The sequence below is a fragment of the Mesoplodon mirus genome (genome assembly GCF_964341445.2).
Source record: "Mesoplodon mirus genome assembly, chromosome: 10".
Taxonomy (NCBI): domain Eukaryota; kingdom Metazoa; phylum Chordata; class Mammalia; order Artiodactyla; family Ziphiidae; genus Mesoplodon; species Mesoplodon mirus.
This window is the reverse complement of record NC_138986.1, coordinates 30,533,236-30,554,661: the sequence shown is the minus strand read 5'-3', so window position 1 is coordinate 30,554,661 and position 21,426 is coordinate 30,533,236. Positions and strand designations below refer to the sequence as shown.

Below are 21,426 nucleotides of genomic sequence, written 5' to 3'. Positions count from 1 at the left end.
AGGGAGGGGATATGGGAACATATGTATAACTGATTAAATTTGTAAAAAAAAAAAAAAAAAAAAAAAAAAAGAATGAGCAGTCCCCAGGTGTAGGTGGTCCAAAGAATGATGAATCCGTCCTCATTCATTCTGTTTTTCCCTTACCTCCTTCCACTCCCACCCACCATTTTCTTCCTAACATCAAGTGTTTTTTACATGCTTAAATACCAAAATGTAAGCTCCTTGAGGGCAAGGACCACATTCTTTTGGTTCACTCTTATACCCTCTGTGCCCAGGCATGTGGCAGCCTGGCACAAAATAAATGCCAAATTAAGTACACAAATATTTATTGGGCAACTAGGGAGGGAGAGAGGGAGGGAACAGCTAGGTGCTGGGGTCCCAGAGTATATATAATACAGAGACTTTGTTCTGGTTGGGAAAAAATGGGACTTGTTTACCATTTAAAATCAGTGTTTCTTTTCCCACCAAAGAACCCGTAATGGAAGAGAATTCTGTGAGGCTTTCTGCTTCACATTGTTTGTGCTCTTTCCATCTATCAGCATTTCACCATTGTGATGGGCTGTCTGCTGTCACCTCAACATCACTGTCCCCTCCTTCTGTAGTGTTCTTTGCACTGCAGGGAAGCCAGAAACTACATTTTCCAGAACCTCCTTTGCTTTCTGGTTCTAAGTCAGCGTGGCCCAATGAGAAGCATTTCCAGGGGATGGAGGAGGCAGAGAAGGGAGAGGCCACCCTCCCTTGGAGGCCATCCAGGCAGAAGTGTGCACAGGCCCACGGACACGGGCGTCGCAGCAGCTTCAAGATCTCTCACAGGTCACCTGCTTTGGTGCTGTCAACAGCCTAGAGAGCTGGTGACAGTTTCTTGAGACTCACTGCGTCGGTGCTGCAGGCTGAGGTGTCAGGAGCTTCCTGGACACTTCCAGATTCTCACAGGCTCCTGGGCCAGCTCCTGAGATCCGCCCAGGGAGGTACTGCAGATGCACCTTCCCTCGCCTGCCCTTCTGATGCTTGGTGGAAGCTTCTGACTCCCCACGTTGAAATCCTTTATGCTTACATCATCAGGTGGTTGTTTTCCTGACTGAACCCAGATAGGAAGGCTAAAATACTTGAATTTAGCATTAAGAGAAAAACAGGTTTCCTACGTGTCTTAACCTAGTGAAAGAGATAATGCTTCACTGAGTCTACTTTGTTAAACCCAGCAGAAATGAAGAAAGATGAACCTGCAGGTTTACATCAGGCAATTTCTTTATTTCCTGTGTGACAGTATTTTGAGGACACAGATCCCTAAAAAAGTGGGGGAAATGGTTTTCTCTTCACTGATTGATGAACTATGTCTGGACAGTCGTTAAGCAGAAATGTGATGCGTTCTGTCAAGGAAGTGGTCCAGCGTAACACTTTCAGGCTCCTGTGGGTGCCAATCTTGCTAACCGTATTTTCTTGCTGAGAAATACAAGGTCAAGCTGCTCAAATCTTACGGTGTACCGAAGAGGTCTGGGAGCCAGAGGTCAGTTTTTTGTTTTCCTAAGTGAATTATGAAAATACGCAAACATCTTTTTTTTCCCGGAAAGAAGGATGCCTAATGATGCTCTTTCCCACTAATGAGAAATTTTCATCATATTTAAATGAACTAAAAAGGTCATTTAACTCATAACTTACCCAAACAACTCTCATCTTCTTCTGAAACTTAATTTTTTATTGTAGTAACCTGATCATGTGTCAAAAATAGTCAGTTTTGCTTTTCAAAAAGAATAAGTTACCCTTGTGAATTGCTCTTCACTATAAAGGCAGACAATGACCTTTTTCTCCTTTATATAGCTTTTATCTTTTATTGTGACATTCCTTTTTCTACACAAAGAAACAAATGAAAATCACACCAAGTAGAGAAACTACTCTGCATTTTCCTTGCTTAAACCACAGATTAATTTTTGTGGAACAAATTTTCAAAAGTCATTTCTTTTTTCATTATAAATGTGTCTAGATCGGTATTCAAAACATGATTTTTTGTGTGCAAGATTTTACTTTTTTTTTTTTTTGCGGTACGCGGGCCTCTCACTGTTGTGGCCTCTCCCGTTGCAGAGCACAGGCTCCGGACGCGCAGGCCCAGCGGCCATGGCTCACGGGCCCAGCCGCTCCGCGGCACGTGGGATCCCCCCGGACCAGGGCACGAACCCGTGTCCCCTGCATCAGCAGGCGGACTCCCAACCACTGTGCCACCAGGGAAGCCCGATTTTACTATTTTTTAACAAAAGCAGTGAAGACCCTGAAGAAGGACCCAGTGGCAACGTCTTCCAGGTGCAGTGTTCTCAGTGATCGACACAGATACAGCTGCCGGGCACCCAGCATACTCAGTGGGCCTGACTCCAGAAGCTGCCTCCATGGTTTGCTGTCTCAGATCAAGCTCCATCTGTGTCCATATCTGTATTTTTTTAGGGTTGATCCCATGCCTAGTAAAACAAGCTGCATTATGTTGAAACGGCACCAGTTATTTTTCTACCACTAATCATTGTGCAAAACCAAAACATTTTCATAATATTTAACGACCAGTACAACAGCCAAACCCTTCATGCCACACTGTTATTCAGTTTAAGCAAAGAGGCTGGTTAATCTCAGCCTGCGTCGTTCAAGTATGTCTTCAGAACACACTAAAATGAACAATACGTGTTACTTGATAAGAAAAGTTCTTCAGTTTGAGACTCAGTTCAACTCAGATTCAGATATGTTGACAGTCATGAAAGTAAGCATCACCCTTTCAAAGAGAGTCTAAAACTCACCAAAAGAAAAACTCTAAGAACTTAAAAAATTTGGCTACTGTAGTGTTTTTCATTTTATGTTTTCTCATCAAGACTACTCTTTTGTGGAAAAAATTGAGTTTTGATGACAAGCAAAGCAGCTTCTACCTATTAGTGGCAAAACCTTTTAAGATTGCCAAAATAAAAACTTTCAGTACGCCAGTACTCCAGCAAGATGCAGAATGGTGGCCATGTGGTTACATCTCCTCTGTTGAGATTGCAGTGGCAAAAGTGTGAGGTAAGTATCAAGTCCCACGGAAGCAGAGTTCTCCTGAAATAAAACTATCCAGACACTTTTTAAAATCATCTTTATTTTGGTTGCAAAGATACAATTTACTTAGTTACTTAATATTTTATTTGTTCCTGTTTGAAGTCTCATAGCTTGCCATGTAAAACATTGCCTTCACTATCAAACTGCTATATAAGAACGTTATAAAATACAAACTATAAACTAAGATAATCTTCTTTACAGTATTCAGATTAGTGCATTAAAACAACATTGATTAAAAAAGGCAAGTGAGTTAAGTGGCGAACATCCAATTCCCTTTCTAATGACGGATGGTACAAAATGGTATGAAAGGAAACAGAATTTTAATTGTTCGGTGCTCAAAAACGGTAACTGTGGGAAAGTTACTTCCCAAAAGTAATCTTTATTATTCTATAGGACATAAGAGAAGGTAATTAATTTTCCATCATAACAGCTGTGGAAATACACAGCCGAATTCAAGTTGGGATCTTTAGAATTCTAACACAATAGGTATTGATCTGTCATACTCTTCCTCCAAATCACATTAAACATTCATAGTGACCACACAATCCCCTGCAAACAAACGTCAGACTTAAACAGAACCTATATAAAAACAATCTATCCTTAGTATTTTACTAGCCAATCTACAGCAAATGCTTACTATATACACATCAGGAGTAAGAGATATACTAGGAAGTTATTCACTGATTTCATTCAGAATAAACAAGGGTCTTAAGAGAAAAATAACAGTAAAAGTTAAATAGACAATTTGTGTTGCTGTGAACTAGATAAAAACAAAACTCCAAACACAAACATATATGTTAATTTTTAAAGTTATTGACAATACTTCCTCTGCTGGCCCAAATCAAAATTAAATTTAAGATTTGTAATTGAAGTAACACATACGTGGGTGCATGTTACACCGTGACCGAAAGGTGCACACAGAACACACACATACCTTTGAATTTACTAATTCCAAAAACTAAGTCAACAGGATAAATAAATTATAAATGAAAGGCATATACAATGTGGGCAAAAACCTAACAGTTACTAGGTCGAAAAGCATGAAGCTATGCCAGCAGTGATATTTAAAAAAACTTTCAGTATTAGAAAATATCAGATTTAATCCAAAGAAAACTTCCCCCCAAATAAAAATAACAAAGTATGGGAACCATCCTTTAAGCAACAGCTTTAAAATAATAACAATAAAAAAAACCTACCATGGTTAAAGGAATCTTCCTACATAATTTACATAATGTAGTGTAATAGTGTGCTCCTTTATAATCTTAACCTTTCACTCCCCATATGATGAGACCGATAATTACAACTCCGATAACAAGGATAAAAATGATGATGCACAGGGTTTTCCTGGATTTGCGCTGCAGATGCAAACAAAACAAAAAACACGTTTACAGATGTAGTGGAGCACCTCTATAGCAAGTGAAGATCATTTGGTTCATTTCTAGAGTAAAATCAATAGTAATTTATTGCCCTCATTTGGAGCTATATTTTTTTGCTTTTCAATACATATAGCACTATGCTTTCAAAAAATATTCTTCTTGAATTAATGGTATAATTCAGGGGGTAATTATTCAACTTCTGTTGGTACTTTTTCTAGATGTGTGGCTGGGCTTAATTTAAAAAAAGATACAGAGAAATAAAAATTAATAACTTGAGCAACAGAGTTTACCTATGTGTGAAAACAAAAAACAGCTTAAAACCATCAATTTTTAAACTTTTATCAAAAATTGCTCTTCAAAATGAGTTCTCTGACAATATCAGCAAATGCAAATATTTGGCAATGCTTTTTAAAGTAGACTTATTAATTTCCCAAATCATTCCCATCCTTGAATACGAATGCAAACTGCATTCAAAATCTCTCAACATTCAAGTAAACTATAAAACACAAAGAGCTAAAAAAAATTCTAATACTGTCATTTAAAATACAAAGGTTAAGAGTTTTGCTCCATTATTCATTCCTGGCCCAGCTGTAGCTTTCTATATTTCTCCAGTGGCTTGTATATCTCACAGCTACATGCAGGAATCCTTTTTCTTACAAAGTAGAAAAATTTGTAAATTTACTTTGTGTCAACTAGAAGTAGCATAAAATTTACAAAAAGAATATGTTCCTGACTCTGAAATTATCCTGAAAACTACTTATACTTTTCAGTATTCCAAATGTCCATCTAATTTTTCAACAGAATATACTCTTCACATACTAAACACAGTTCAAGTTTCAATCTCATCATGCCCATGTATTTTCCCCAGATTCCACCTGGTTACCGCAGACCCATATGTAACGTGCCTTCATCAACAATGACGGCTGTTCCCCTAGAGCATCTTTTGTCCTGGGGCACCCTCTCCAGTGTGTGGTGGTGAGGTTTTAGGGTGCCATGGTGATGAGAGCATTTTCCACCTTCCTTTATGTTCATGGTTTATCCAAACTAAATAGGGAACTAATAGTTCCCTAAGTGCTTCTAAATAAAGCACTGCACCGTATTTTGCAGAGGCATAAGTTTAATATCAAGGCTGCCAAGTGGGACTATTGGGAAGCTGCTCTCTTTCCAGCCCTTGTGTTGCATGGCTCTTTCCTCATCCCTCCAGGGCCTGTGGGATTAAGGATGGGGGTAGCTCTTGCTCTGGAGGTACAACTTGGGAAGATGTGTTCCTTTTCCCCAGGGTGGCTATAGGCCTTCCCTTCCACAAGGAAGAGTAAAAGTAAAACTTGGGGATATATCTATATCCCCCTTAAGTCCAAAAGGAAAATGAAATTACATGGAATCCCAGTCACTGATGAATCCTGCTAAACACTCTGAGCAGCTATAAGTGTTGGTATTTACAGATTACTCTGTGTGTGTGTGTGTGTGTGTGTGTGTGTGTTCAACTATTCATGAATGACACCTACATTCTAGGACATGGTGACATTAGCTATCCTGAGCTGCATATTTGAATCTCATGCACAAAGACAGTCAACATGAGTTACTCTGTTGGTGAGCACAATTGGTTGTATAACTCAGCATCCTCTATATGCACTGATTTGTCCAGTGAAAAAAATGGCATTGAAACTAAAGGGAACTTCTAAGATCAGTGAGAAAAGTGAAAAGCAATTAAAACATACCTAGGATGGTGATAATATCTTAGAAATTTTATAAAAAGGTAATAAGTTTCTGAGAAAATAATTATGAACTACATCAACAAAAAAATGAAGTTTTAAAAGGGAAATCAAGGGGCTTCCCTGGTGGCGCAGTGGTTGGGAGTCCGCCTGCCGATGCAGGGGACACGGGTTCGTGCCCGGGTCTGGGAGGATCCCACATGCCGCAGAGCGGCTGGGCCTGTGAGCCATGGCTGCTGAGCCTGCGCATCCGGAGCCTGTGCTCCGCAGCGGGAGAGGCCACGGCAGTGAGAGGCCCACGTACCGCAAAAAAAAAAAAAAAAAAAAAAGGGAAATCAACTGCTAGGGTGGTATTCAGGGGTTCCCAAAGAGCCTGGGCTTACTTTTGTTAAACGTCAAAGATCTACATATTAAGTGATGTATTAACAGTTCATGGTGCTAATATTTGTAGTCCTTTATATATATTTATATTTGACTCATACCTATGGATTCCCTATACTAACCTGATTCACTTAAGAAATCAGTTCATTCCAGTTCATTCAGTTCATTCAGTCTGCTGAATGCTGACAGAATACCCACTGGTCAAGGACACCCACTCTAAGCTAATATAATTTCCACAGGACCTGAAGAGATCTTTCTGGGACAAGGATCTTTGCCTCTTTAGTCCATAGTATCATTGACAAAAAAGAAAGGTAAAAGGGAACAGCAAGAAACAGAGGGAAATCGCTATCAAAGAGGTCTCTGGGTTGAAATGTCAAAATGACATCGGAGACCGAAAGTTGTCAGAAAAGACTGGAGTTGTGTACTGCTCCCCTCAAGACTCTAAACCTCCCATCCCTGTGGGCACAAAACTGGTTCAAACCTGAGAACAGACAGGCTACACACAGTTTGAACTGACTGGCATATTTCTAGCCTGTCTTCCATGGCATTTTGAATTTTAACATCTCCAGCCACTTTAAACCTGATTTTACACACACACACACACACACACACACACACACACACACGTTTAAAAGTCTGTGTTATAAGACAATCTAGCACAGTTAATATTACCTGATAGTCTGCCGCCCTTGACAGCTGTTGGTTTGCTTGCTGGACGTGCACCTCAGCATTTTCCACATTGGCTTCTATGCTATCTTTAAAATAAAACATACACACAAAATGGGTGCTGATGCTCTAGTAACAGAGCTGTACCAATCACCAGATTTTACTCAAGTTAAGATTAAACATATTCACTATTCAAAGGTTAATATTAATAGTATATGGGTAAGGCTGAATTTTTTTTTTTTTAGTGATACTACTTCTCAGGTGATCCAAACAATACTGAAGAATTTGAAGGAAAGAAACTTGATTATCTTCATTATAGTGCACTCCAGTTCTACCTGGTAACCCCCAAAAGTACCGTCACCAGTACCTGCATTCTGTGATGGCCAACTCAGCAGCAAGCAAGCATCTGAACTTTGGTTTAGGGTAAATATAGAGAACTGAAAACCGTCATCTGCTGGGCAGCCCTCATCAACCTCCTTCTGTGCTGAAACCTAGGCTCCCTGAGGGTCCCCAGAGCCTTCTCAAGTGGTGACATTTTCCTCCCCACCTCCTCTGACCTGGGGGTGGAACAGGTGTCGGTCTGTAGGACGGGTGACCACTGTTTCCTCCTCCTCCCTGCCAACTTTCAGTTTTAGAGCTAATGCTGTCCAACTCATTCAACCCTCCTTGCTGCAGACATCCACAGATATCTTTTCTTCTCATTCCTTGAATATTTTAGCCCCTGAATCACTGATGTTCTTTTCAAAGCTTCTATTATCCTACACATCGGTGATTTCAATATCCAATTGCTGACCCTCTAATACCCAGGCCTCTCAATTCTTTGAACACATGGTTTTTCAAAGACTTTGCCTGTGGCACTTTCCGAGCCACCCATATCCATGGTCACACCCCAAACCTGTCATTACCAATAACTGCAGCTTCTCTATCATCTCCGTTCCAGGTCTCACTCTCTGATTACCATCTGCTACCTTTAGAGTTCTCGCCTTCTAAGACCCCAGCTTTAGTGATCCTACCACTTTTTCACTGCCCCTCACATACTTCATGTCCTCACTTTCCTCTTCCCTAGCCTAGACTCCATACACAATCATCTGTCACTGGTTTTTTGCATTTATCCTCAGCCCTCTTCCCTCCTACTGTGGTCACAGTTAGGTGACAAAACCCCAACCTGTCCCATGCAGCTGAACATGGGTGCAAAAAAGAATCACCGTGATGACTTATTTCACTTTAAATTCTTGACTGCACAGCACGCCTGCCTCATGTCCCCAATTCCTGGAACACTAAGTCATACTTCCTCCTCTCTCCCCTGACTTCTCATGCCTCATCACGCTTTGTCATTCTCCACCAGTGACCTTATTTCTAGATCACTGAGACAACAGGAACAATCAGAAGACGTTTCCACCATCTCCTTTGACCCTACCCACCACCACAGGCAACAGTCTCCGTGCTCGGACTTCTCTCCCGTGGTTAGGGAGGACCTGTCCACGCGCAGCAAGAGCCAACACCCCCATGCGTGTACTTTATCCCATTCCTTGTTGCCTAGCTCGAAGGCTTCAGGCCAGCAATTTCCTCCCTCTCACTACCAACACTTCTTTCCCATCAATCCTATTGCTGCCATCTTAAAAACAAACAAGCCCTCAAACCTCTCATTTATGGCACATCCACTGGCAGCTATGACCTCACTTGACTCCTAGAAAGAGTTGTCTCCACTTGCTATCTCCAGTCGCTCTCCTCCCAGTGTCTTCTGAGCCCACTTTATCATGCTTTCACCTGCACTATTTCAGCAGCACAGCTCTCATCTGAGATCACCTACGCCCTACACATTGTTAAATTCAGCAATCAATTCTAAAGCCTCAGTTTACCTAACCGAATGGCAGCATTTGAGAGAGCTGACCTGCCCTCGCTCTTGAAACGCTTTCTCCCCTCCATTCTAAAACTATGCATTCACGTGGTTTTCTTCTGTATCGCTAGCTATTCTTTCTTGGTCATTTTTGTTCATTCCTCCTTGACTCTCTAGGCTGTAAATCAGGGATCAACAAACTTTTTCTTTGTCTCAGATAATAAATACTTTAAGCTTTGCAGTTCATTCATATGGTTTCTGTCATAAATACTCAACTATGTCTCTGTTGTACAAAACCTGTTGTAGATAACGCATAAACGAATGGATGTAGTTTGCTGACCGCGCTCTAAATATTTACAAGTCCTCAGACACCCCTCTTCTCTATCTGTACTTATCTCCTAGGTGATCTCACCTAATCTCAAGGCTTTAAATATCATCTATGTACAGATAACGCCCAGATTTATACCCCCAGGCCAGACGTCTCCCCTTTACCCCATCTTCTCTGTACCAATGCCTACCAAACCTTAACCCGGGTGACACCTGGCCCCTGAATCGTAACAGATCCAAAAATCACTGATTTATAACCATCCAAACCAGCTCCAGTGAGAGATTTCCACATCTCAGAAAACGGCACCACCATGATTTTTGTGAGCCAAGCCAAAACCTTACAGTCATCCATGAATTTACTCTCTCAAATCCATATCCAGATAGTCAGTAGATCTTTTTGGCTCTACATTTAAAAAATATCCAGAATCCCACTGCTTCTCACCACTTCACTGCTTCCGTACTGATCCAAGACAACGTAACTGCTCACGTGGATTCCTGCAATAGGCTTTTAGGTGTTTTGTTTTTGGTCTTGTCCCTTTGCAGTCTGCTCACCTAAGTCAAATGATAACGCTCCTCTGCTCAAATTCTCCTGTGGCTTCCCCTCCAATAATACAAAAACAGTCCTCACAGTGGCTCAGGGGCCTATGTGATCTGGTCTCCTGTGACTTCTGACATCGTCTCCATCCTCCTCTTGCTCACTCCATTGGCCCAAGATGTCAGGCGTGCTTCTGTCTGAAGGCCTTTGCACCTGCTGTTCCCTCTGCCTGGAACACGTTCTCTTGCCTGCTCCCTTATTTCCGTGAAGTCTTCACTAAAATGTCTTCTGTCAGTGAGGCCTTACCTGACTCCCCCAGAAAAGCAGCACATTCCCCACCTCCTGCAGTCCTACCCCCGACCTGGCCTTATTTTCCCCGTAACACTTATCACCATCTACTTACTTTTCTTTCTGTTTTAATTGTCTCTCTCCTCCAATTAGATTATAAGATCTTTTATCTGTTGTTTAATTTCAGCTGAATCCTCAAGGCCTAGATTTATGCCTGGATATAGTAGGCATTCAATAAATATTTATTGGATGAATGAATGTTTTTTGAATTTTTACCCTGTGATCTACTGGGGCTACAGAGGAGGGTAAGAATGGACAAATAATAATGATATTAAACTATAGGTCCAAGCATTTCAACTGAACCAAATTCAGAAAATGTATTAAATATATCTTTAGCATACCCACAGATAGCTTCATATATCAAAATGATAAAGATGATCAGAATCCTGATCAACGTTGACAACTACACCTTAAATGAATTACAATTACATTTAAAACTTGAAGTCTTAGTCACTGATTTTTTTAAAGAATTTTTCAAAAAGAATTCTCAATATCTAAGTAATACAACTAAATTAATGTACTAAAAAGCTATAAGAATTAATGTTCAAGCAAATGGCTACTTATTCCCTCTATTTTAAAAGACAAGATAGTGTGCACAATTATGAACAGATGTTTTCCCCAAAGTCCTTGGTGTGATAAGAATTAAATTGGGATAAGACAGAAACCAGAGGTCCTGGAAATAAGCTAGAATGATGTTAAATGTTACCTTCCATTATCTCAGCAGCAGGAGACCCTGATTAAATTTGGAACTTCTTAAATAAATGAAGCTGGTCATTTCCACCAGTAGGAGCCAAAAACGAGATCTGTTTTAGATAATGCCAAGGGTGATGATTTGTCTATTACAGACACTGTACTTTTGATCTCAGGAGGACCGAAAGAGAGAGAGGAAGGAGCTACCCTGGCTTGAGAAGTTACCACAGGTAAACTGCATGTAGCTTCCTTCTGCCTCATGAAATCTAATGAGTAGGGCTTACCTATTACATCTCCTTGCTCATGAATCATCATTCCCAAATCTTTAAATATTTCATTAATATCCATAATATCAGCCTAAGAGAAAAAAAAGTGCATATTATTGTAATCAGAAATTCAGTCCCCAATCCACAAAAGGAGAAAAATTTAAAAAACACAAACCACTGCTCATACCTAGATGAGCATGCATCTGGACCTAATAACATATATTTGGGGAATATCAGAAAACTACTTTACTATAGGCAATCCCAAATAAGTAGACTCTGAATCTCAGTTTTCTAAAATAAGTTTGTGATGTTAAAAATATCAAGTGATTCAGAGTGGAAATGAAGGACTATACAATAGAGAAGGGTTGTGGGTTACTGAATTTATGTCATGCAATCTGATTAGTTTTGTTATCATGAATAGTATTTCCTCAAAAAAGTAAAAAAATATTCTTATTGTATTTCTAGTAAAGCTGTATATGTTGATTTGACACTTTAAAAGAATAAAACATTAGGTGTAAATTCAAAGCCTCACATTAATAAATCTGAATATGCAATGGAAGAGTGATGGATAAATAAGTTATAAATTTAATTTTCTTCAATATATAACTATTATTTTGCTTGATTAAAAAGTAAAGTTTAAATACTTTATTCAGGAAAGGTGGGGCAATTTACATATTCATCCTGTGCCTTAGCTTCCCCATCTGTAGAAGGGCAATGATAATGACACAGTTAATTACTTCAGAGAGCTTTTATGAGAACTAAATAAGACAATTAACATAAAGAATTTATCACATAGTGCTTGGTGCATGAAGCCCTCAATAAATGGTAGCTATTGTTAGCTATTATTAGCCCGCTTTCTAGGGAACAGATAGGTTACCTAAGAACTAAGGCTACTAAACCTTTTAGACCTCTTTGATATCTACACACACTAAAGAGAAATAAAACGCTTTTAAAGCCCTTGGAAAAAGTCTTATTCAGCAGGTGTGATGTGTATCATGTGCCATGGAAGCTATCTAGACTCTCTGAACAGACCTTTATCTCTAGACTGATAATTTTCTCAATGCTCAGGTGGCTTGAGATGTCTTAACAGAATTAAAAAAAAAAAAAAAGTTGGAGTAGAGGGAAGTATATTTTCTCATCCTTGCACAAATTCTAAAGAAATTACTTTTTTTTAAACAGGATGACTCTAATTTATATGAAATATGCCATCAAATTGATATATTTATTTAGTTTTCTTTCTTGACCTCTCTCCCAGCATCATCTAAGCATCTTGAGGACAAACTCACTAAGAACAGAGCAGCAGTCCAATTCTACAATGTAAAGCTTACTTCGAGTTGCCTAATAGAAGACTCTCTCTCCTGAATAAGGCGGAGGTCATCCTCTGTAATTTCTTCATCCTGCACCTGCACCTGAGGCTGAGTTTGGCTATTAAAAAGAAAAGAATATGTAAAAAAGAAAAACCGGTATGAAAACAATGAGGCTTCCATTTTATTTAAGAAATACTTATTGAATAGAATATTTTTTCTTCAAAGTCATAGAATTGCTCACTGAAATTCTAAAAATATAACAGAAATGTTAACCAAATTTTATTCATGTTTCATTTCAATGATGTTATGTTTAGAGTTATTATTTAATTATTGGAAACTATTATATTTGGCAAGTGAGTACTTCTTGGTTGACTTAAACTTCACATATGGGAATAATCTATATCAAATAATAATTAAGTCAATAATATTTATTTGGATAATTGAAGAGTATTATTGCTATAATGGAATATTTTTATATATTTTATAATAAACAATAACTTAAAAAAATTTTCAAACTTATTGTTTTCTATTTATAAATAACTTAGGATAGTCATGATATAATATACTGAAAGCTTTAATTCTGCCCAGGGACTGTGATGTAAAAAACGTATTTGAAAAATTATCTTTTGATCTGTATAATGTTTTATACTTCTTACCTTTCCCAGGACACAAGATTCCTTTCTTTTGAGCTCTCCTCAGGAAAACCACCCTGAATAATTTAGTAACAGAATGGATTGAGAAGATGCAAAGGAAAAACACACAACACTCACATTTTACTTTATAATAATCTAAACTGATTTATGTACACACTGGAGTGCAGGTGTAAGAAAAGAGAGAGAAAAGTTCTTGTTCTAGTATTTTAGGTCAATTACTTCAAGTAATAAAAAAAATTATATCCTAAGCTGACAAAGAAGGAATTCATTAAATATTCTCAAGGGCCAAATAACAAATATTATTTGATTAAAACATAATGTAGTCTTGGAACCTCTATATTAAGGAACAATGAAACAACCTGTGATAGTTTCTAGGGAGATTTAAAATTAGATTAAGTCAAGATTCCACTCTAACTTATCCTTTATTTTCTCCAGGTGTACATTCGTTTTAAATATTCATATAATATATTCACTGTTCATTTACATCATCTTCATATAATGCAGAATTAAAGTGCTCTCTACACCAGCACGAATACAAAGTAACAGCCTCAGGCTCAAATTAGGATTTGACTCTAACCTTTTCTGACAAAACGTTTCTATATTTTTACATAATCTTTTGTTCCACAACATTGACAGAATATCCACAATAATACATAATGATCATCCTTCTTAAAAACTGATTAGAAACACCTGAAAATAAGTATTCAAATACCGATTTCCAAGATATTCACAGGTCTTTAGGACTCAAGAAACATGCCGTATAGCTCTTCACGGGGCTCTTGGAGGGTACCACGTTCTTTTTACAGTGCTGCTTTAAATACTTACAGACACTCTGGAACTGGCTCTTACTCGAGCGACAAACTCTTTCTCTCTCTCAGCAGCCTGTCTCTGCGCCTTCTGGAAGTTTGTCAGTGATGTGGTGAATTCCGCCACTAAGCGATCCTTCTGTATTTTCCTTTGACGCTAGAGGAAAGTGGGGGGGAAAGAAACCTACCAGAATCAAGTTGTGAAGCTCTAAAGAATTTGCAAAAGTTGTTTTGCCAGTAGCTGGCTCTTTATTTAATTCTGAAAACTTCACTCACTCTCCTATTACAGGGCCTTACTGATTAATTCAATAACATTTTGGACAATTTGACAAGTATGTTCAAATACTGTGCTTATTTTACCTTGAGGCAAAAGGCCCATAATGTTGGATTTCTCACCTCAAGTTCTCATCCTAAAAACTGGGCCATGATTTTATGTTAAAGTATTTTTTTTAAATTAAAATAAAACTTTTGACTCACCTAAGTAATAACTTCCACTAAGTAATAAGCAGGGTAATAAATACGTGTGCCCCTAGGAAACCTCACATCTTGAATGAGCGTGCATGTTATATGAAGTCAGTCCTGGAAGGCCAGGAAACAATTACTCAGGAAGCATTTTCTGAGCACTTACTTAATTATGGGTCAGGGCAAGTGTATGGAAATAATTTTTACTTTATTGAACCAAAGGATACTACCTGGGCAATTAAATATAGTTTTGTGTTCTGTGAACTAATCTCAAATTGATTTTTCCCCCTAATTTCCTTTCTAGCACAACAGTTCAAAGATCCCACAATACGTTTGATTTCTTTCACATTCAATACATCAACAGTGTGTCTTAAAGCTTCATACCTGGTCACTGGGGGTGGTGGGCAGAGATCCAAACTCTTTAATGTACTTATCTGTTTCTTTGGCAAGTTGGTTCGTATATTGCTGCTTCTGTTGCCTAAAATGAGAAAACACACATTATAGCGAAAGAACTAACACATTTCTTTAAGCTACAACTCTGCCACTTGATTCAACCCTGATGAATAGTTTTAGAAAAATCACTTTTTTATAGACTGGCTCCACATTTTCTCTATGAAAACAAAATTTTCAGGTTCTACTCTTTGATAAATATTGAACAAATACTATGTGGAAGGTTCTTTACTCACACATGGAGTAACCAAGCTCTGAGAAATAAATCAGCAGCCATTTGGAAAGGAAGATGAAAAAAGCCAACACGAGATTGTAAGGCGTCTGATGTTTGAGATTTGGTGGCTGTGGGAGCCTTTTATGTGCATCTCACAATTGGGAGGTCAGTTGAATAAGTAAAGAAGATTTGTTGTCTTAAACTCTGCCCAGTTCCCAGGTCTCAGGGTACAGCCAGCCTCTCATATTTCTCTACCTGAACATTTATATCCTATAGATACTTAAAAAAAAAAAAAAAGCAGAGACATGAGTAATAATACGAATTTACTATTATTTAAGTTTGCTGTGGAAAAAACAATAGCACTTCTCTGTAAAAAGAACAGAACACAGTAAAAGAGGTAAATTATATAGCTATTTAAATCTATCTTGCTAGCTAGCTTATAAAGTAAAAACTAAGATCTCTAACTAAAATTAACACTAAAAAAAAAGCCTGTATTAATGTGATGCTTTACAAGTCACAACATCAGTACTTCTCATATATATTATCTCTCATTTTAAACATGTATTGGTCACACTTAGGATCCTTTAAAATAATGAGATACTATGTAAAAATATGTTTTAGTATAGATATCTGTATTTGACTGATAAGGAAGAATTATACCCTACTTATATATATTTACCAAGTGCCCTATCTTTAATATGCCTTTAAAAAAATCTTTAGAAAAAGTAAGATAATTAAAATTCTAAAAGAAGACTTTAATGATGTCTACATATTCAGAATCTCCACTATTAACCTTAGCAAAATATTATTAACTATTAAGAATTATGGTTTCTATTCCATTTTACTTTATTTTAATAAATGATGGTTTATTATTTAGATTTGGAGCATGTTTAGCACCTTGATATCTATCCACTGCAGAAAAATGCAATACAAATTAGAGACAACTGCAAATTCCTCAAATTGTACTTCATAAAAATATGAATTACTATTACCTCTTAATTTCTTCTTTGCAATTTTTCCTTCTGTAGCTAATGTTTGGCATATCACTTATTACATATATATTACTTGAAATTTGTAGCTGTTAACAGTGCTAAACTAAGATTTAAGATTCAGGTTCAGAATTATGTTGGGCAAATCATCAAACCCCAAACAGACATGTTTTCCTTATAAGCAAACTGGAAATAGTTCTTTTAATCTATCTAGTTCACTCCAATTTTGTAAGGTTCAGATGAGAAAATGCATAAAAACACTCTTAAAATCTGTAACACCACAAAGTATTATTGCTGTTTTTCTAACAGCATGTTAATTTATTCAAATATGTACTAAATAACTTCATTACAACTTTTTTTGGTTTGTTTTTAAACAGAGGCTAATGCTTTCTGAAATTCAAAGATGTAAATATAAACTTTTAGGGGCATAGTTCATATTGGATATGCATTGAATCTAAGTGAAATAAAAATCATCATATGGATTGTTAGCTACGGGAAGTGAATCGCACAAATAGAGAAGCTCAGAGTACCGTTTTTCAAAGCCATCAAAAACAACCTATTAAAAGGTATAAAAAAGCTAACCAAAGAAGTTCTGCTTTGATAGAGTAAGCCAGATCTTTAAAATAAAGAAAAACATCTGCCCACTCTGGACAGGAAAAAACCTACACAAAACCTTAGTACAAATGAGGCAGCAGAAAAACCTTATTAATTTTCCATTGTTTTCTCCAATAAACGTAACACTACACACTATCAAAGGAACATAATAGATGGTTTTTCCCATTTCCTTTTTGTTGCTTAATTAATACTTACAGCTGCTGCCTCAATTCAGGTGAATCTTGAGGTGTTCCAAGTTGATTCAGAGTCCTCTGTATTTCCGCAGCTATTATGATAGAAAATAAATGTGTAATTGTTACTAATGTTAGGGAAATAGAAATTAATACAAACAATAGGACAGTTAGAAAAAAAAAGAAAAACAGAGATAAATATAGGAAGTATTAGTTGAGAAAAAAAGAGAAATGGTTTATTCAAACCTAATTAGTGGCAATGGACTAATTTTCAAGATTAATTAAATTAATTAAATTAAAACTCAAGATTAGAGACAATGGATTTATTTTCAAGAGTATTGTGTGGGGACCTTACCATGTGAAACGGCAATTATGAGCCAAAAATATTATCATCTTCCCTATTCCATCAGAACATTTAGTACAATGGCACATGGACTTTCACGTAACTCTACTGGCATAAAAATTGTAAGGAAAATAATTGTTACAATTACATAATTCACTGGTATATAAAGTGAATGAAATATAGTTAATAAATGAAGGGGGAATAACAAAATTAGAAAAATTATTTTTCAACTATGTAATAAGTGATTCAAGCAAAGATCAAAGGATGCTAAAACCATGGGGATACTCACATGACCTCAAATTATCATCACACAGATGTCACTACTTTGAGTTAACTTTATCAAAGATAAATCTGTTGCTTATAAAACAAATGATTAAATTTAGGACCACCAATGGTACAAACTAGCATTATGAGCCTCCTGACATAATGCAACAAGAAAGTCACAATATGACCTATGTATTTTTCTTGCCAAAATATTTAACCCAAATCTAATCATGAGAAAGAAATCAGACCAATCTAAATTATGGGATAATCTACAAAACAACTGGCCTGTACTTTTTAAAATGTCAGTGTCAACAAAAGAAAAAAAGTATGAAAGCAGGAAAGCTTTCTAAATTAAAGAACTAAAAAACAAAATACTAAAACACCCATTGTATGATTTTTGACTGGATTCTGAATCAGGAAAGAAAAAAAAGAAGAAGACAAACCCACAAAAACTATAAAAAAGTTGTGGAGACAACTGGAGAAACTTGAATTTGAATCTGGAGAGAGAGAGACTAAACAAAAGTTGAAAAATGTTAGCAACTGGTGAACCCAGGTAAAGGGTATATAAAAAGTTCACTGTACTATACTTTTACTCTTCTGTAGGTTTTAAATATTTTATGCTAAGTTCACCACTCAGAAGCCTATGACCACTGTAATCAAAAAAAGGGGCTCTTTACAAAAGGGGAGGTCCTAGTTTTACACATTTATAAACACAAATAAAATGTCAAGTAGAAACAAGTTGAAAATCCATCTCAAAGTAAGGAACTTTCACACTTCCAAGAGCTAGAGAAAAATGATTCAACCCACCCATTCTTTTCATTTAAAATAATCGTTTATTTATATAGCTTATATGCTTTTAAATAGTCATTATGTATTGATATTTATGGGATCAAAGGAATGATTGTATTCTGAAACACAGGATAACTTTTGTTCACTGAGGATGATGTAATAAGTATTGGTTTCAAGTCAAAGATGAAAAATATAAATACTGGAGAGGAATCATATAGCAACTGTTAACCATTCAGCTACTTACAAAGGAATTTCTTTTTGCCGTTCTTTTCGGTAACAGATTTTTCTTTTGTGAGGTGGAGGAATTTTGTTTGCTGTTTTATAACTTATGGCGGCTTCCAATTAGTTACATACTTCCTTCTTAACATCAACAGATTTTCCTGGGCTACCTTATAGGGGTTTAAAGCTTTTATTTTCAAAAAAAGTATGCTGATAAGACAAACTGATGCAGGCATTTATCACATATCTAGAGGGCTCTTGTCTTTTAAAAAAGGTCACAATAAGTGAAAAAATAAAATAGACTGCTCAATAAATGACACCAGGAAAACTGACTAACCACTTAGGGGTTAAAACAGAACTCTAGCTTACCTCATGAAGTAAAATAAATCTGTAATAAATTATTAATATAAGAAACTATTAAACTGCTACATAAAACTATAAAAGGGTATTTATTACACAATCTTATTTATGATCTTGGCATGAGGTATAAAATATTATCCAAGTATGATACAAAACTAAAAACCATGAAGGAAAATATATCAAACTGGCAAAACATACACAAAATTTTAAAATACTATATGAAAAATATGTATCTACATTACAAATATATATAAGTAACGTGTGTGTGTGTGTGTTTGTGTGTGTGTGTATACGGGAGAAAATACCTGCGGCATATAATGAGTAAAGGGGTTAATATCCCTAATATAGAAAAGAATCCTATAAACTGGAAATCTAAAAACAGCTCAACGAAAAATGGGTAAAAGGTATCATCTTAAAATTATAACAAGCAAAAAAAATATGAGAAATTAAACTTCATTGATAATCAACACATATCAGATTGGTAAAACTCAAGAAAAATAAGCAGATGATAATATAATTACAATCAAAAGCCTTGAAAAAGGCAAAGACATAGGAAGGAGCAATGTCCATCATGTAGAAAGAATCAGAAATAACTGAGAAAAGGTGAGACAAGCCAGTACAAAAATCGGCCAGGAACAGGAACTTTAAAAATTGATAATATTCACTGAAAACATGAATAGCAAAAGAAAGACTGAAAAGAATATCAATCCTGGAAAGGATAAATAACTTTAATGTATGAACGCTATATAAAACTGTTCCGCCCTTAAAAAATTTAAGTAGACATGCTTCTGATAGGCCCAGTGGGAAGGAGCCTAAATCTACCAAGTGGTTAGTTCCCTAGTTTTTATAAACAGATACACTCAGCAACCCCGTTTCACCCTTTCTCCCTGAGTAAGGGCTTATATGCAAAGGAAGAGATAACCTGGAGCCCCTGAGGGCGCAATACTCCAACAAAACAGAAAACCAGGAGCAACACTTATTCTCGTGTACTGCTCAGAAATGCCTCTGAAGACCTGACAAGCTGAGCAGGGTAAAGCCTCCCCTATTCCCATTTAACTGGCCTGTCTGGAGGATGCAGAAGGCAGACAGTTATGATGGCTAGCAGAAGCTTATTCAAATGGTGACTCTAACTGCACTGCTCCTCTAAATGTGATCTATTTACTAGAACAGATCATCACAATCTCTGGCACCTTGTATAAACCTGCTGATACGGTAAATATTTTTTGCTCTATTCTAAAAAATAGAAAACAGGAGAAGGAGTTTGTTTTCAATTGGATGGGATGGCGTAGAGCCTTCACAGTCTTATCTTAGGGTTATATATACTCTTTATCTCTGTACTACAAGTTAGTTGTCAAGGTTGTTGATCCTCTCCTCCAATGGGACACTACACTAGTCCAACACATTGCTTACATGTGCTTTTAGTATCAGAAAGGCAAGAAGCAACATGCATTCTTAGATGCCCTGGAAGGATGGAAGTATGCCAGTAGATAGAAGATAAATTCCATGAAAATACAGGACCCTGTTTCTTTGGTGAAGAATCTTGGTCCATTAATCTGTATGGATCACTGACATACTCCTGCAAAGTACATGACAAATTGCTTTTCTTTGCAGTCTCAAATACAAATAGGGAAACAGTGCTTAGTGAGACTTTTTATGTGGCTCCAACCCATTTTACTGAATGCCCCCAAACGTTGCCAGCTCTGGCTTCAGCTCCACAAAAGAAAAGGCTATCCAGCTAGTTCAAGTGTTGGTACAAGCAGCTCTACAACTTGGCTTTAATGACCTGGTTGATCCAATGGTAACTCAAGCGCCTGTGAAATTTCAGAGTTCTGTATAACACCAGTGGCAAGTCCCACTAGGAAGAAAAAAAATCACAGGAGTCCCTTAGAATCTTGGAGCAAAATCATGCTCTCTTTGGCAAACCAATGTTATCTTTTGAGGAACAGTCCTAGTCTTGCTACTAAGCCCTGGATAAAAAGTAAATAGTGGTATATTAGGTGACCCAGTGACCTGAGCTGCCTGCTATGTATTAGGTGTTATGTTACCTTGTTTATCTCTTTCTAGATTTTGTTCTATGTATGTTAACCAGCCTGCCCCTCACCCCAACTTCTACAGCACTTGTTCACTGGACTAATAAACCAGCAATGGTTTAAGAATAAAAACCACATGTAGGCTCACCAACTGGACTTCCCCTTTCTCAGATTAACATGATTACTGGAAATGCCATGTACCAATCTGCAGCAATAGCAATCAAAAGTAAATATGTGATGTGGCGCCACCTATGGGGGTATGAGCCAGTCACCCAGTGGCAAGATGATGATACTCCTTCCATCGTGGTGGAGGCAGAATTTTATACTCACTGAAACAGCAGTACTATGGATTTTGTTATGCTTCTTCTACCGCCCTCCCCCCATGATCCTACCAGCTTCCTAATCCATATATTAGTCACAATCATGGTATTCTACACACCAGTGCTTTTGATCAAGATGTTCAATTTACAGAGAAAAAAAAATTAACAGAACTTCCAAGGACAATGGGATTCCTTGGTCTCCCAGTACTCCATTATCTGGAAGCTGCTGGACTTCTC

At 37.1% G+C, this 21,426-nt stretch overlaps 1 protein-coding gene across 2 annotated transcripts in view; it reads right to left on the bottom strand.

Annotated features, from left to right (window-relative positions):
* Positions 1-3,080: 3,080 nt before the first annotated feature.
* STX7 (syntaxin 7) overlaps positions 3,081-21,426 on the bottom strand; it is a 46,953-nt gene continuing 28,607 nt past the window's right edge. For both annotated transcript variants that reach the window (XM_082634222.1, XM_082634223.1), the window contains 8 exons: positions 16,890-16,959; positions 14,811-14,904; positions 13,984-14,121; positions 13,162-13,214; positions 12,527-12,623; positions 11,217-11,289; positions 7,202-7,284; positions 3,081-4,415 (listed from right to left, as the gene is read on the bottom strand). In XM_082634222.1, the coding sequence (XP_082490348.1) occupies positions 4,323-4,415; positions 7,202-7,284; positions 11,217-11,289; positions 12,527-12,623; positions 13,162-13,214; positions 13,984-14,121; positions 14,811-14,904; positions 16,890-16,959 (701 nt within the window). In that variant the 3' untranslated portion in view covers positions 3,081-4,322. The remainder of the gene's footprint in view (positions 4,416-7,201; positions 7,285-11,216; positions 11,290-12,526; positions 12,624-13,161; positions 13,215-13,983; positions 14,122-14,810; positions 14,905-16,889; positions 16,960-21,426) is intronic.